This window comes from Micrasema longulum, unplaced genomic scaffold (assembly GCF_059751315.1).
Source record: "Micrasema longulum isolate JH-2025_06_02 unplaced genomic scaffold, ASM5975131v1 h1tg000482l, whole genome shotgun sequence".
In the NCBI taxonomy this organism is placed as follows: domain Eukaryota; kingdom Metazoa; phylum Arthropoda; class Insecta; order Trichoptera; family Brachycentridae; genus Micrasema; species Micrasema longulum.
In genome coordinates, this window is record NW_028277679.1 from 1147101 (window position 1) to 1165338 (window position 18238).

At 39.2% G+C, this 18238-nt stretch overlaps 2 protein-coding genes and 1 long non-coding RNA gene across 3 annotated transcripts in view; 2 read left to right on the plus strand and 1 right to left on the minus strand.

Moving 5' to 3' along the window:
- Osbp (oxysterol binding protein) overlaps positions 1–3131 on the minus strand; it is a 31033-nt gene extending 27902 nt beyond the window's left edge. Inside the window, exon 1 of the mRNA XM_088227002.1 lies at positions 2898–3131. Coding sequence (XP_088083128.1) covers positions 2898–3040 — 143 coding nt within the window. The 5' untranslated portion in view covers positions 3041–3131. The remainder of the gene's footprint in view (positions 1–2897) is intronic.
- A 72-nt stretch (positions 3132–3203) lies between these two features.
- mms4 (Methyl methanesulfonate sensitivity 4) lies at positions 3204–17443 on the plus strand. Its single transcript, XM_088227013.1, is given in 8 exon segments — positions 3204–3824; positions 8202–8470; positions 10250–10542; positions 14241–14347; positions 14429–14534; positions 16825–16907; positions 17045–17150; positions 17152–17443. Coding segments are annotated over 8 exon segments (1215 nt in total). The 5' UTR covers positions 3204–3727; the 3' UTR covers positions 17306–17443.
- LOC148281257 (uncharacterized) lies at positions 4163–6288 on the plus strand. Its single transcript, XR_015822394.1, has 2 exons — positions 4163–4451; positions 4920–6288. It is a non-coding gene; the product is annotated as an uncharacterized LOC148281257 (long non-coding RNA).
- Positions 17444–18238: the final 795 nt, after the last annotated feature.

Below are 18238 nucleotides of genomic sequence, written 5' to 3' on the forward strand. Positions count from 1 at the left end.
AAAAAAGCATTTAAATGAAAAAAAAGAAATGGCGAATTGTAACACTGCTGATGGGTGGAGGTGGACTTAAGGTGCCCCTGTCCGGCACTGGGCGGGGGTGTTATGTAGCTGTACCCTCTACTTGTGCACCCGCAGTCCCCGGAGTGAAGGTGGGGTTTGTGGGTGGAATAAGGACAGCTATAGCCTCTACTGATGCACCCACAGTCCCAATAGTGGAGGTGGGGTTTGTGAGTGGAAAGAGGATAGCTATAGCCTCTACTGATGCACCCACAGTCCCAGTAGTGGGGGGGGGGATGTGTAGATGGAATGAGGACAGCTGTAGCGTCTACTGATGCACCCAGAGTCCCAGTAGTGGGGAGTGTAGTGTGTGAGTGGAATGAGGACAGCTGTAGCGTCTACCGATGCACCCACAGTCCCAGTAGTGGGGGGGGATGTGTAGATGAAATGAGGACAGCTGTAGCGTCTACCGATGCACCCACAGTCCCAGTAGTGAGGAGAGTGGTATGTGGGTGGAATGAGGACAGCTGTAGCGTCTACCGATGCACCCACAGTCCCAGTAGTGGGGGGGGGATGTGTAGATGGAATGAGGACAGCTGTAGCGTCTACCGATGCACCCACAGTCCCAGTAGTGGGGGGGGATGTGTAGATGAAATGAGGACAGCTGTAGCGTCTACCGATGCACCCACAGTCCCAGTAGTGGGGAGTGTAGTGTGTGAGTGGAATGAGGACAGCTGTAGCGTCTACCGATGCACCCACAGTCCCAGTAGTGGGGGGGGATGTGTAGATGAAATGAGGACAGCTGTAGCGTCTACCGATGCACCCACAGTCCCAGTAGTGAGGAGAGTGGTATGTGGGTGGAATGAGGACAGCTGTAGCGTCTACCGATGCACCCACAGTCCCAGTAGTGGGGGGGGGATGTGTAGATGGAATGAGGACAGCTGTAGCGTCTACCGATGCACCCACAGTCCCAGTAGTGGGGAGTGTGGTGTGTGGATGGAATGAGGATAGCTGTAGCGTCTACTAATGCACCCTCAGTCCCAGTAGTGGGGGGGGGATGTGTAGATGGAATGAGGACAGCTGTAGCGTCTACCGATGCACCCACAGTCCCAGTAGTGGGGAGTGTAGTGTGTGAGTGGAATGAGGACAGCTGTAGCGTCTACCGATGCACCCACAGTCCCAGTAGTGGGAGGAGATGTGTAGATGGAACGAGGACAGCTGTAGCCTCTACTGATGCACCCACAGTCCCAGTAGTGGGGAGTGTGGTGTGTGGATGGAATGAGGATAGCTGTAGCGTCTACTAATGCACCCTCAGTCCCAGTAGTGGGGGGGGGATGTGTAGATGGAATGAGGACAGCTGTAGCGTCTACCGATGCACCCACAGTCCCAGTAGTGGGGGGGGGGTGTGTAGATGGAATGAGGACAGCTGTAGCGTCTACCGATGCACCCACAGTCCCAGTAGTGGGGGGGGTGTGTAGATGGAATGAGGACAGCTGTAGCGTCTACTAATGCACCCACAGTCCCAGTAGTGGGGGGGGGGGGGATGTGTAGATGGAATAGGGACAGCTGTAGCGTCTACCGATGCACCCACAGTCCCAGTAGTGGGGAGTGTGGTGTGTGGATGGAATGAGGATAGCTGTAGAGTCTACTAATGCACCCACAGTACCAGTAGTGGGGGGGGAGATGTGTAGAAGGAATGAGGACAGCTGTAGCATCTACCGATGCACCCACAGTCCCAGTAGTGGGGAGTGTAGTGTGTGGGTGGAATGAGGACAGCTGTAGCGTCTACCGATGCACCCACAGTCCCAGTAGTGGGAGAGGGGCTTGTAATTGAAAATGGGATAGCTGTAGTCTCTACTGGTGCACCCAGTCTCGGTAGTGGGCGTGGTGGTAGAGTGGCAGGTGCACTACGCCGGGAGGAGAGGCAGGATGCTGGCGGAGGACTCACCGCTGGCGTGGCCGGGGCTGGCGGCGCAGGGACAGCGCGCGCACGGGGCCCGCACACCTACAACACACACATTGTGGGATCCCCCGACTCCTGCTGCGCGGACGGTCATAGGGCGAGAGTAAATTAAACAATAGGATTAGATTCGTGCTTGCGTGTAATCTAGCTACCCGTTAATGGGGAAGTAAAGCACACCGCTTCGCCTTTGCGAGGGTGTGACATTGTTTGTGGAATAATTTGAAGTTTAGTGGAAATGTGAGACCGCTTTGGAAGAAGGTGACATTTATTTACAAATTGATTCGAAAATAAGATATTACTCCAATGCAATTTTTGTGGGTGCTCTAGTAAGGGAATCGAGATATCTAATCCAGAGGTGCCGAGGAACAGTTCCCGAGTTCATCTTGCCGGAACCCGGGCCCGGCACTCGTAACTTCCCAAGGAGGAACTGTCACCGCCGGTTATACTGTTATACATGTTCAGATATGCCGTCGTTCGAGGGCGCGCGGTACAGGTGGGTTTTCGTCGCGTGCGTAACGTAATACATTCACGCAAATACTGTAATCATTGTCATTATAAGTATGTCACAATACACTTATGGCAGATAACGAGAGCCGGCGGTTATGTGCACGTCAGGGGGTGACACTACTCGACTGCTGCGCTTCCGCGGGCTCTCGATGGCCAGGGCCCGGGACGAAGCGGGCGGATCGCGCCCGTAACGCATCACACGGGACCCGCTCGCTCGCTAATCGCGGATAGGCGATACTTGTTTACGATGACATTGACAAGTACGCCCGACTGACATTTCAGATCGAACCAAAATTGACAAAAAAGATAACAAGCGAAGGACGAGCGCTATTTATGACAAAAATAGAACGACAACATCGGCACACATCTGGCAAAATGTATTGACAGTGACTAGACATTGATTCAATGAGAATTTTAACTGTACGAGTACCTGTAGTATGACAGCACTCCGTTGGACAAGACGAACCATCGTCTTTGGTATCCCTTTAGGTAATTTGTCCACTTGAATAGCCAGCCCTTCATTTCTGGGTCTCCCTGAACGGGGGCACTCTTGGTAGGGGCCGCGTCGGACATATTTACGATATTATTTTATAAAAATTCTACCAAAACATACTAAGCGCAGGCCACGTCCACCATACTCTTTAGGCCATAGACACTGGACACTAAACGAAATAACTTCTTTATTTTTTATTATGTCATCTGGTTTTATATCTCTATCGCACAGTTGTTTTAGTTTATTTCTATGGTTTAAGGCTTTTTTTCTTTTTAATTGAACGATAAAATTTTATTCCAACTTCCACGTTCTACATTTTTTTTGTTTATTCTGCGGTGATCGTTGTATTGAAGAAAGCTTTTGCAATATTAAAACATCATCATATCCACGTCTGTACCCGATGGTGCATAGTGAACCGCATTTGTACACCAAATGCAGTATAATTTTTAAACTTGAAAACCAATATTATATTTTTAGTCTGTGCTGACAGCTCTAAATCTATGCTCTAAACGTCAAGTTTGAATTTCGTTGCCTTGTGGCGTGTCGAATGTCAAAACAAAAACAAACCGATTAATCAAAATATAAAAGAAGTTATAAACGTAAAAGGCATTATTAAGTATTCCACAATCCCCATGTTTCGTTCGATGAAATTCTCTTTTATATTCAATTTTTAGGAAAAGAGTACGTTTTTATTAGGTGACTCAATAGACATTTTTGTTCATATCGAATCCGCCAACCGTGATTTTATTTTTTACAAGATAGAAAAAATGGATCTTGTGGACTTGTGTCAAAGCGAAGACAGTCGTTCTCCCAATAACTATCAACCTTCGAGTTACGATTTCGTCAGTGAAGTTATCAATTCGGGTAATTCCTTTTAATATGTCGCGAAAGAAAATTAAAAAACCGTGTTTTCTGTAAACCTTCGTTGTGGCGTCCGGTTGAGAATATTATTTTCTAAATTCTTCAATCGTCAAACCGAGAAATTGATATGTTTCGTTTTCCATGGTCAGTTTTTAGATTAAAAATACTTACCACTATAAAATCAAAATAACTTACATTGTTCGAATGCCGTAAAAATCGCTTTGGTTTTTTGTGTTTGCTTACCTACACTTCAATAACACTGTTCTAAAAATTTTATTTGTGTACCTACCTACTTTTATATAGTATTTTATCTTTATTTATGTATATCTATCATAATGTAATTCGATACCGTAAAACGCTGCAACTTTTCCTACCGGCCACAACTTTTCCTGTTTCGTTACGATTACGATATTTCGCATTTGATTGGCTTTTTCTCACTTTTTACCATTTGGTAGTAATTTTTCATTGTCCTGGCAACACCTTTTTTATTTTTCATAACGCCAACTCCATTGTTGCGCTCTCAGTTGAGCGATGAATGTCGGCAGGAGGAGTCGTGAAATTTTGGTCTCCTAAAACTTTTAAAGTTCAAGAAAAACCAAAAGTGTTTTTGAAAAGTAAAACCGTCCCGGGGTAAGAAAATACTGTATATTTTTCGTATTGTTTGATACTTTTATCAAAAGTACACGATTTCATCAAAAAAACTTGCTAGGCAATGTTGTGCAGTGTTTTGAAAACACGATTTGTACTTTTTGCCTGGTTCTAGGGTTATCACTAGTAGTCAACGTGCTTTATCTTAAATTTGATTTTTTCATTTAATTTAATTTTTTTATTAAACGAAATTTGAATTTATTTGACTTTATATAATTTACCCGGATAAAGTTTTTTTCGTTTATTTCTAGTAATACAAATAAACTTTTAATTATGATTTAAATATGACACACTACTTATATAAGTGTTCGAAACATAACTTAATTCAAAGTTTATCTCTATCGATGATCGTTATAATAAGTTTACAAAATATCTCAAATCTATTGATAAAACGATATTTCGAGGACAAATTGAATACTAAAAATTATGGAAATCTTAATTCTATTGCAGTTATGTGAAAAATGGCAAACAATCAACAGCGAAGAAGGCGTAGAGTAGGAGCTCGTAGTTATTCTGATTACTCGAAGGAAATGCTGGAAGTTGCTGTAGATCTCGTTCGAAGAAAAATTATTTCATCATACGAAGCAGAAAAGCAGTTTGGGATCCCACGTCGGACAATTAGCAACAAAGTCAAAAGCGTACATAATAAACCATTTGGTCGACCTACAGAGTTTTCAACTGAGGAAGAAGCTCACATAGCGGACGTGGTGAATATTTCAGCAGAATTTGGTTGTCCTCTTTCTCTTTTAGATTTGCGTATTGTAGTTTACAACTACCTTTTAAAAAGTGGAAAATCTGCTCTTTTTAAAGGAAAAATGCCTGGTGAACGCTGGGCCCGTTTTTTCTTAAAACGACACAATTTTTCACAAAGGGCAACACAAAATATAAAACGAAGCCGTGCTGCAAAAACAGTAGAGGAAATGGACGAATACTACAGAAATTTGAAAATTTCTCTTAAAGATGTTCCCACCAGTAATATTCTCAATTTTGATGAGACAAATTTAAGTGACGACCCCGGATCTAAAAAATGTATTTTCAAAAGAGGCACAAAACACCCAGAAAGGGTAATTAATGCAAGCAAAAGCTCAGTATCAATCATGTTCAGCGGAACTGCTGACGGAATTTGCCTACCACCTTATGTGGTTTACAAAGCAGATCATTTGTGGTCCAAGTGGTGTGAAAATGGTCCAAAAGATGCTAGGTATAATCGCACCAAATCTGGATGGTTCGATATGATTTGTTTTGATGATTGGTTCAAGACTATAGTTATGCCATGGGCAGACTCTCGTGACGGCGTAAAACTTATTATCGGCGATAACTTGGCATCTCACCTAAGTGTCGAGACAATTCAAATATGTCAAAGTCAAAACATTAGATTTACTTTTCTTCCAAAAAATGCTACACACCTTACTCAACCACTAGACGTGGCATTTTTTGGACCAATGAAACGACATTGGTGTGAAATTTTAACAAATTATAAAGCTGCACACATCACTACAAGCACAATCAACAAATGTCATTTCCCGCAGCTACTGCAGGAGCTAATGTCAAAAATAAACATTACAAAAGAGATCAACATATGTAAAGGATTTGAAGGATCCGGAATATTTCCTTTCAATCCCTTAAGAGTGACATTAAAAATGCCAACACTACAAGAAGAAAATTTTCGTCAATTTGATGCTAGCCTTTTGGAGTTTTTACAGCAAAATAGACAATCACAACCAATAAAAACAGGCAAAAACAGCAAGCTTCCAGTCATACCTGGTAAATCTATTTCAACTGAACAAGCAGAAGAGCTAGCTAAAGCTAAAAAAATAAAGAAGGTTACGAAAATAAATACACAAAAAGAGAAAAAAGACTCAATCTTTTGTTATAACATGCTAATTTTATACTTAACGGTATTTTCAGCAAAATAAGACTATTATTAGCTTGTTTGGTTTTAAGCATATCTAGTTTTTTTAAATATATTCTTAGTGGTTTCTAAAAGTAAAAAGTAACGATGTTGGTTAAACAGTTAGCTATTTTTGTTTTTCGTTTTATTTTTTACGTATGTTTGTTTAGTGTCATAGCTTTTAATATTGTTCCTACTTTGTGTTGCTGAAATTTTAATTACCTGCCTAAAAAGTAACTTTAGGTTTGAGAGAGAAGACTACCTATTATTATAGATATAATAGACTGATATTAATACCTACTGTTACCAACTTTATTTAGATTTACTTCTGATTATTTGTTTAACTTAGGAAAAAATAGAAATAAAAGTGGAAAAAAAAAATCTTTTTTTGGCACAACCCTACACTTACCGACATGTTTGTATGGGAAGTTTGTGGTACCTGCTACAACTCTCCCCATTAGCTGTGAATAAAAATCTATTTCCTTAATGGCAATCATTTGACTGCCGGGGTCAAGCACAGCGACTCTTGCATATGGAAAAAAAATACTATAAAGAGAAACATTATATTTACTGAGGTATTCTTCGAGGCAAAGTTGCGCCTTTTGCACACAACTTTGCCTACGACTTTGAATGCATGTAATTAGGAAAACTTGCAAGATTTAAAAGGATTTGGAACTTATACGGCTAGGCATTAGGTCCGTCTTCCATCTAAAACGCATTAACAGCCATAATAATAAATAGGTTCAGAGATATCTACAAAAAAAGTCAAAATTGCGGCAAAGTTGCAGCGTTTTACGGTACTTAAAAAATGAAAAATACTGTCTATTAGATACACTTGTTGTACCGTGAAACGCTTGAATTTTCATTTTGTACCTGTCGTTTAAAATCTCCAAGCATATAAATTAAATAGTGTTTTCGACTCGGGTAAAAATCTCAAATAATGAATTCACGCAGAGTAAAGTCCACCTGTAATGTAATGTAGCAGTTTGCGCATTCACCCGCCGTCCCGGGTTCGATTCCCGGTGAGGATGTGGCGGTTTTACTGTCCCTGGACCGGCACCCGCCTCACCGGGCTGCAGCGGATGATGGAAATACGCTGTGTTTACTTTACTGTTGCGGTGTCCCATGTGTCGGACGCGGATACGGGTTCGATGATCTCTCGATGATAGCACTCGCATCGACACGTAAGAAACAAAATATAACCGGGTCGGCGATCCTTTATAAATGCGAGCGCAGCGTGCGAGTTACGAGAATTTCAATAGAAGAAATGAAGCGTAAAATGTCCACGAAGAAACAGTGTGATGAGAATTTTTAAACCCTCTTGAAAACGCTTAATGAGTCTCCTCTATGTAAATGTTTCCATCGGTCCTGTCCCGTGTGGAGTTGTGGAGGAGAAATGATCGACTCTTAATGTAGTCGCGGTTTGTGTCATATTATCAATAAGTGATGTATGAACGTGGTAGTTAATAAATTTATACAAAGAAGTTCATGTTTACTTATATATGTATTGACGGTTAACACGGAACATTACCTTTTTCTAAATTAGTTTCCGAACAGTAGTTATTTATTTATTTATTTATTTATTTATTAGTTTATACATACAATGTTACAAAATGGCACAAAAAACACTCTGGCAAATTCTGCTAGTACTAGGAGTAGGCTCAGTGCGCCCATTTCGCCCTATTGCTACCCTAATCGTAGAACATTTACTTTAGGTATAAGTAACATGAAGTAGACCCGCGGTGAGTCTTCTATTGTAACGCAAGAAAAAAATGTTTGAAATATGAAGAAATTTTTTCAATATCTAGAGGAAATTCTCAGTCAAGGTTTTTGCATTTCAGGAATTGATCATATTTGCGATAATCAAAGCGGAGAATCATATTCTAAAGTGACTGAAGAACGCGGAATTATCCCCCCGAGATCCGAAGATGAGGATGGCTTCGGGCAGCGAGAGAGATCTCGGGAACTCCCCGGTGTGGGTTACTCGGGAGCGTTAGGTCGCGGCCGGGGAACCGGTCGAGCCGCAGCGGCGCTCCATCCGAGCGTTCGGAAGAGAAAAGCCCCGGAAGGAAAGTCTTCAAAGAGTCTAAAGCCCGGAGAATGTATGAAGGTGGGTTACTCGGTACGTTGTCGATACCGAATACTTGTTATAAAACATTTGCCCAATAAACTGATCACACGTATCACATCTTTAAGTAACCGTGTATACTGAGGTGTCTATAACTTGTCACGGCCGAATAGAGCCACGATAGTTTGTCTTTCTACATACATTATTATAGTATAGATCACACAATACAGAATATAATACGGGGCGTTACATTTCCGGGAGTTACCAAAACTTAGTTTGGAACGGAACTAAAATAAATATTATTTATTGAAACAGTAGAACATATTATAATGAAGACAAGGGACCGACAAGTTTAACATTTTTGTTAATTAATAAATTAAAACAATACAAATAATGAACAAACAATTCGTGAACAATACAATCAAACACAATCAACTACAACTAATTGTCACTTCAGTAAAAAACACAAGTATATGTCTTTAAGAGTTGTGTCATTGGTCGAAACCCGGTTCACTGGAAAATAATTTATAATTATTAAAATGTGTTTAAAACTAAATAACATATTTTTCTTATTGTAATTAAAATGCAGTTCCACTAAGAAATAATGTCAGTGATATTTAAATTTCTTTGATTTTACTGGGTAGTTTTTGACTACATAGGAATATATATAAACCTAATTAAAACTGTTCACATTTGTATACGAGGTGTGTTCAGTAAATAACAGGAATGTTTTAATTTCGGGGGCTTGATTTTCCAGATTTTCTTGGCGATCCAGAATGCCGCCACTGGGACGATTGAGCCTTAGTTTTGACGTCATATCCGTAAACCCATGTTTCGTCACCTGTTATAACAAGTTTCAGTAATTCTGCATCGTCGTTGACTTCATTCAGTGACACCTGGGCCGCGATTATGAACGGCTATCTTCATCAATATATACTGAGACGGTATAAACTAGTGTTTATTTGTATGAAAATTTAAAATATCTTCTATAGATAATAGAACATGTTTGGAAAAAAAATTATAAACCTATAATATTTTTCATACGGAAAACTTAATTTTACTTTGTAGATAAAATTGAAGATAGATTTTATCTTCCCATCGTAATTGAGGCCTTAAGCAACTTCGCAACAACCATTCGCCGCTGTTTTTGTTCAAAATTCAAAAATTTCGGAACAAATTTTGCTGCAACCTGTTTCATACCCAAAACATTCCAAAAAATTTCATGGCATGAGCGACCCAATCGATATGCCAACATCATCAGCGACTTCTCTGATTGTGACTCGGCGATCGTTCATAATCATTCCATTAACTTATTTCACATTTTCATCGGTTGTTGATGTGCTGGGGCGTGCGGGCCGTTCGTCATCTTCAACGTCTTCACAGCCATCTTGGAAACACTAGAAAAATTTTGTTTTACTCATAGCTGACTCACCATAGGCCTTTGTAAACATTTCACGCGCTTTGTTATACTTATTTAATTTTTTTCACAAAATTTGGTGCAAATTCTTTGTTCCATTTTTTTTTAAACAAACGTAAACTGCCGATCTCATAAAAATACGTCTTACCTTAGCGGCTGCCACAGACAAAGTAAACAATGAAACAGCTTAAAATTGTAGCATACTTCAGGGGCATGTATAACAACATAGTAAAAAAAAAATTACAATCGAACTCCAAAACCGCGAAATTAAAAAAATCCCATTATTTTCTGAACACATCTCGTATATAAAAGAATACATTTACATACCTTTATTGCAGTATAATATTTTACTAAGACTTTTTACCAAACATGATAGAGCCTAAATTTGTGTATATGTTTTTCAGTATATGGTTGTGGAAGTGTTCCGGGAGTTGCTGGAGTGGGAAGAGTTCTCTCTAGCGGAGGGGGCCCTGCGGGCGGCGGGCGTCGGGCTGCGAGGTTCGCACCGTCGCGCACTCGTGTCGTGGCGGCGCGGCGTGAGTGAGGACCGCAGCCACGCGCTGCTGGTGCTGCCCATCGCGGAGTTGCTCCTTCTGCTGGAGACCGAGAGTCTCCTCGACCGAGTGGCGTCCATTAAAAGAGAACACGTTTATGAAAATTTTACGCTGTTACTTTATGGAGCTGCCTCTCATTTTAGGTTTGTTTTCTGTAAAAATCCTGCATAAGGAAATCCAGTGGTGATGAGTCCGCCTCGTTCCACCACAATATTATTCCTGTGGTGGTGGAAGTGGAAGACTGATCACTTTACTAATTCAGCTTAATTTTAACATAGACTCCTTGTAAGTCTCCGATGCTCCTATCTCGTTAATCCATCCGAACAGTAGTCGGTGTCTAGTTCTGTAAAGTAGGCGTTTACGGATGTGATGGCGTTCTCCTTTGATGAAAATCCATGTCCTCCAAACTAAACTTTGAGTTTCAGAAACAGAAAAAGTTGATGGAACCTGTAATGTTTGAATAATTAATGATACACTAAGTTATCCCATGTTGGGTCATTATCAAGTACTCTTTATTATTGTTGTAAAAACACTTTGACTTTACACTTATGCACAGATCATATTTATCCAGACAAGTACCTACTCAGTGTTGCTATAATACATAACATACCTTTCCATTTAAGTTAGTAACAAGCTAACCATAATCTAATAACACAATAAACAAATAAAACAATAAATCATAACATAAATGTTCTTCATTTCATATTAATTTCCGGTGCCTCATTTCTTGGTAGTTTGTCACTACCTTGGGCTACCTCCGATTCTTCTATACTTCGCATTCTTTTCAATGCCTTCCCTGCTTGCATGTTTGCTTCTTCTGAGGTGCTTGGAATTCCTATAATATCTGCCCACCTCTCCTGCGGAGGGATCTCCACCATATCATCTTCCTCTTCTTCTTCTTCTCTACTATATTGAGGTTTAAATTCCTCCATTCTGGCATTTTCCTGGACCTCATTGTCTTCTCCATGTTTTAATTGATTTACATGCTCGTCCAAGTAGACTCGGCCCACTTCCTTTTGCTACTAACAGAGTTAACATCTGTTTATTTCCATTATATTGGACTTCTACCAACATCTCTCCCATAATCTCTAATCTACTTTTCGTCCAGGTTTGGAGTTTGGCATTATTGGGCCTCAATTCAGGTCCTCCCTTTGGCCACAACTCTCGATAATATGTGCAACTTATGATGGATGCGCTAGCTCCTGAATCTACTTGCATATCCACCTTGACTCCGTTTATACCGAGTGTTACATAATATGGAGTCACCTTTGCACTCCCCCATGCATGATACACGCCACACATGTCCTCGCCGTTTTCCTCTACATTATTATTATATTTATTTTTAAAACAAATTCTTTGTATGTGTCCTCTTTTCATACATAACCTGCAAATTGCCTCTTTGAAACGGCACTCGCCTCTATGTTTCTTTCCACAATGTTTACACTCATATATCTGCATATTATTTTTCTTATTCACACTTATTTTGTTTATTTCCATCGGCTCGCTATTATCTTCACTGCTCAAGGTTGAAAGATGTATTGTCTTCAAGCCCCTTTTTGCACTTTCAAAAGCTTGACAGATTTCTACTGCTCTTTCATAAGTTAATTTCTCTCTCGTTAATAAGTCTTGTTGCAAATTTTTGTCATTCACGCCGCAAACCAATCTATCTCTTAATGTCCTTTGTAAATCCATGAAATTACAATGCTTACTTATTTTTTTTAACTCTATAATGTAGGCATTTATTGACTCCTCAACTTTCTGTTGCCGGTTGTGAAATTTGTAAGATTGTATGATTTCGTTAGGCTCTTTATTGTAGTGTTTGTTTAATACATGCAGAATTTCTTCAAATGTAACTTCTCTGATGTTTTTAGGTAATATTAACGCTACTAACTGGTCGTAGGTTTCTTCTCCACAGTTTGCTAACAGGTTGGCCTTTTTGACATTTTCTTCTAGTATTTGATTTGCTTCCAGAGCAAAACAAAATCTGTCGATATAATGGCTCCAGGTTTTACCTGGGCCATATTCACTAAATCTTAGTGCCATTTTCCTCGTCGCCAATGTAATGTTTGAATAATTAATGATACACTAAGTTATCCCATGTTGGGTCATTATCAAGTACTCTTTATTATTGTTGTAAAAACACTTTGACTTTACACTTATGCACAGATCATATTTATCCAGACAAGTACCTACTCAGTGTTGCTATAATACATAACAGAACCGAATCTTGCGAATACGGTGAGCGGTCAATCAATCCAAAACGCAATTTGTGTTTTTTTGTCGTGGCACATGCGTTTTTAGTTCTGAGTGAGCACATGCGACACCCGATGCGGGGTTAGCTTTTTCGTTCCCAAATCTTCAGTTACTATATGACAAACATATTCTTTCGAGAGGACCACAGCCTCTGCTGACTTTCAATGCTCGATTCGATAGTCGTCTAGCACCATTTAGTGAACTTTTCCCATGTTATCTACTGATAGGATAGTGGTGTCCGTTTTTTACCGTCCCCAATATTTATCATTGCCGTTCAATTTTACTGCGGAAATAATGGTGCAGAGTTCTCGTAAACAGCGTCCACTTCGGCTTTGATTTGCATAGGAGTACTGATTTGCTAAAATCAGGAATTTAATGACAGTTTCATATTTAAATTGTTGAACTTTCTCACATCGACTGACACAAACTAATGTTAAACGACAACTGAGCATCCGACATGACTTACGTATCTTTCAAATTATGCGCAAATTATATTATCCGAGTATTTTTGACGAGTAATGCCATCTTTAATTTGAGCTGTGTATGCATGTTAGCATTACTGCCTTTCCTACTCTTTCAACAGATGAATAATCGGCTTTTAGTGAAACAGATTATATTGTAATGACCTATTACGGAGTGTAAGGTCTAGCAGTTGGCAGTTGGCTCCGTGCCATTCGTCTACCACGCATGAAATCCCGAGTTCGATTTCCAGTATGGTTGACATGAAGTGTTATTTTTACACCACAATAAATGTTAGACTGATCTTGTAACAGACATACTGATCATGATAAGGTTGGAGTACTAGTGTCGTACCCAATGCACCATTAGGATTAATATTATTTAATATATCAGATGAAGTAATGTTTTTATTTAATGTTTTTTTTTGTATTAATTTTTATTTAACCCATAGCAACACAAAGCCGGCAAATCGCCGGCCATGGTCAATTTGTCACTGACACACAAAGCCGGCGATCCGCCGGTTTGTCTTTGAAGTGATTTTTTTAACATTAAAATAGAATGATAGTAAAGCTCGGGTTTCCTAGGACAGCGGTGCCCGTATTTTAACGGCCGTAGTGAACATTAACGCGGTTGACAGCCGTCGCAACGGTGACTAGAGAGTGTTTTTTTATAAAAATGGTGTTGATAACACCGTTAAAAAATAAAACCACTCTCTAGTCACCACTACGACGGCTGTCCACCGCATCACCGTTCACTACGGCCGTTAAGATACGGGCACCGCTGTCCTAGGAAACCCTAGCTTAACTTCATTCATAAAAATGACATAAATAAGTATATTTCGGTTACTGATTTCATAATAAAATGTAATAACAACAATTTATTTCACATTATTTATTACAAAATATTAATTTAGTCTTATTTAGAACTTACTTGTAATATTTAAATTCACGGTGCCCTTATAAAAAAGAGGAAAACACTTGTGCTCAGAAAGGAACAGTAACACTTCAAATTTTGTAACAATAACTCGTCTGACGATGTCAGTCACGACGAAATCCGAATTTAGTATTTTTACTATTATAATTTAAAATGTATAGAAGTAATTAAACAATTGTTCATTGTATTGTTTTAGAATTGTTAAAAATAAAAATAATGCAAGATGGAAAAATGGAGTAAAACAACAGCCAGAATGCGTTTCCCCGCAGGTTACGGAGAATGATTTGGATTATTATTTGACTAGTAAGTGAGTAAACGGATTATTTTAACAAAAGGAATTTGTTTTATGCGCAATGTCCATGTATGGATTTGGTCTCATTCTAGAACTGCTCTTCTCCGAGTCAGTCAGCTGTACGAGAGCCGAGACTCCCGCGGATCTAGCGCAAGTACTCCTACAGTTCACCAAGGCTGTGGCGGAAGCTCCATTTAAGTGAGTTGTATATTAACCATTACCTTTACCCATATCTACTACAAAATTGAAATAACTTCTATTCTGACAAGACACATAATCAAATGTCTGTTTCATAATTAATGCCACGTATTTTTGATTGTTTTTATATTTTTGATTCATGTTTTCCAAGAAAATCACCATCATTGGGTGGAAGACGATATCCGAAGTGGTACACTAGAGAACTTATTAGGGACATAGAGAAGAAACATTTCCATCATAAACAGTGGAAGGCCACTGGTAGTGTGCGTTAGTATGAAGTGTTCGGACGCTATCGTTCAAAAATCCATGTACAAATTTGATCTTTGTATTCATCATACATTAATACTATGGAAAAGGATATTCTTCTCGATTCAAATAATTTTTTAAATTACATCAAATCCAAACGCAGGGATGGTGGACATATTGATACTATGTTATGGGGTAAAAGACTGTTCGAAACTCGGACGTGGCTGATTCATTTGCGAGTCACTTTAAATCGGTCTACTCTGATGAACCTCCTATTCTTCGTATTGATAATGCATCTCAACAATGCCCCCTCATGGAGCCAATAATATATCCATAGATTGTTTTGATGAGAAGGAAGTTTCAAATTTTTTACTCAAACTTAAAAATACTAATTCAATTGGTCCGGATATTGTACCTACATTCATTCTGAATGGTTGTATTGAGTTTTTAAAAGGACTGCTATGTTTTCTTTTTAACCAGTCTTTAAATTTGGGTACCTTTCCTGAAGTTTGGAAGAAGTCCAAGGTAACTTCAATTTTCAAAAGTGGCTCCAAGGCTTCTATTGAGAATTACAGGCCAGTTGCTATTCTCTCTGCTCCAGCCAAAGTTTTTGAGTCATTGTTACATCACTTCATTTCATTAAAAGTGAACCCTTTTTTGGTTGACGAACAGCATGGATTCAGATCTGGACGATCAACTGAATCTAATCTTGTGGTATTTACTGAATACGTGTCGAGAGCCTTGGATAAAGGTCATCAAGTGGATTGCTCATATAATGATTTTGCCAAGGCTTTTGACAGGGTGAATCACGATGTGTTGCTAAGAAAATTAAATAAAATTGGTTTTAGCAATAAACTATTAATATTTTTTGCAAATTATTTTAAAAACAGGAGTCAATTTGTCACTTATGGACTTTTTACTTCTAAACCCTTTCTTACATTTTCAGGAGTCCCACAGGGCTCTAATTTAGGTCCACTTTTATTCTCCATTTTTATAAATGACATTACTAGCGTAGTATCGCATTCACGAGTTCTATTGTTTGCAGATGATCTTAAATTGTTTCTAAAGATTTCCACCTTGAATGATTGCCACCTTCTCCAGTCTGATATAAATAATATATTTGATTGGGGAACACAGAACCAAATAAAATTCAATGTTTCTAAATGTTATGTTCTGTCATATACGAGGGCATCAAAAACTATTTTTATACGGTACTGTATGGGAGTGTGTTCACTTAAGCGAACTGCCACTATCAAAGATCTGGGAGTTATGTTTGATGCTAGACAGAAATTTCATACTCACATGGGCACTGTATGTGACAATGCGCGCAAAATGTTGGGATTTGTTCTCCGAACAGCTAAGGTGTTCTTGAATACTCGTGTTCTAAGGCTTCTTTATAACTCATTGGTGCGAAGCAGACTTGAGTGTGGATCTCTGATCTGGGCACCTCACGAATTGAAGTACTCTCTTATGCTGGAGATGGTTCAAAAGAAATTTCTGAGGTATTTTTACTTAAGGTAGTGCGGATATTATCCGCGGTTGTACCCGTCTGACTTCATACTGGGAATGCTTGGCTACAATAGTTTGGAGAAAAGAAGAAATGCATACTTGCTTATGTATTTTTTACGATTGATCCGTGGTATTACGATCAACACAGGTGTAACGGAGAGTATTTTTCTTTATGTTCCTAATGACAACCTTAGACATAGACAGCTTAAGCTGTTTTATCTTCCTGCTTGCAGAACCAACCTGCCGATGGTAATGCCAGTAGAAAGAGCAATGTCTCTACTCAACCGTATCTCTTCGGATATTGACATCTTTAATATTAGTGAAAAAAAGTTCAGAGAGAATAGCATTCTTTCTCTATTATTGCTGGGTATTTTTATTTTACCATTTTTGTATATTTAAATTTTCGTATTAATTTTTTCGTGTTATGTATGCATTGAAATATTTTGTAATGTTCATAAATGTTTATAAAATAAATAAATAAAAATTGAAAATTAAAATAATCCTATATCTATCTTACTGTATTACAATATTCTAGGAAAGAAAAGTACGCCCAAGACCTTCAGGCTGATTTCTATATGCGCGGAGACAACAAAGACTGTGTTCGAGTCGACGCTCAAGGTCAATCTTTATTTTTATTGTTGTACTTAGTATTTTATTATACTTCCGAGAGCGTGTGATCGCACCCTGGAAGATGTTGAAATAACTCGCTACTATAGTAATAACGTCTCTCGTCTGTTTCTCAACTGGCCGAACAGGCAACGGGCTCCTGCGCTTGTGGAGCCAGTCGCTCGGCAAGCTGCCTCTGGCTGGCCCAGACACGGCGGCCGCTCTCGTGCGCGCCTTCCCCGCGCCGGTGCTGCTTGCTGGCCGCGCCGCCCTCGCCGCGCGCCCTGGCCGCGCTGCCCGTGCGCCGCGACGCAGCGCCTCTCTCCGCGCCTCGTTGCCTCGGCCCCGAGCTAGCGCGCCGCCTTCGCAGCTACTTCACGGCTACCGAAGGGGACATTGCTCTCTCCTGAGGACCGTTAAATATGTTTTCTTCTTTTATTCCACTCTTATTGGAGTTTTTAGAATCTCCACTGTTTGCAGTTGGGTGTACACATCGATAGAAATATTTGTATTTACATCTATGATTGAAAGATTTGGATTTGAATTTTTGCAACAAGCCCACGAGTGGATCTCTAAGCGGTCCGGTGATACAGTTTCTCAGTGTTATGAATATTTAAAGCATTAGCTTTGCGGTCAGACGTTTTATGAAATGTTGGTAAATAATTATGTATAACCGGCATATACGTAAGTAACTATGTATGTTATTTACTAAAATTTTAAAGTTTTTCATTTCCTGTTTAGATATTTTGTCCAGACTGAAATAGACTCGTATTCCTATTTTTATTTATTTTATATCTCAACATTGATAGCCTCTTACATAATATTGGTAAACACACATTAGTTATTAAAAATAAAAGTCTAATAAGAGTCTAAGAATTATATCGCAAATATAAAAATAAAGTCAGACTCGATTTATAACTGGCAAGTTTAGAACTCGTCACCGCGAGTATTGACGAAGTACGAGGACACCGACTCCAGTAAATCTGCTCAGTCACTAGATGAGTTAATTGTTTTAGTAGAATAAACAAAAAGTAAAGTAAACATGAAAGTGGCGGGATCTATCCTTTATTGTAGACTTTGTATAGATGTTTTTATTTTTCATATTTAATTTAAGGTATTCTCCACCCCTGTTGTAATTTGTTCAATATAGTAGCTGTAAATGTGAATCTGTTGGATGTGCCAAAACAATTCGTTACCTAGGTATAACTGTAGATGACTCACTAAGATGGGAGGCTTATACTGAAGCACTAACTAGCAAACTCAGGAAATGTATCTACCGCTTTAGGTCTCAGAGAAATATCGTAAGCCTTAAAGATTTGAGAATAGTCTATTTTGCATTGTGT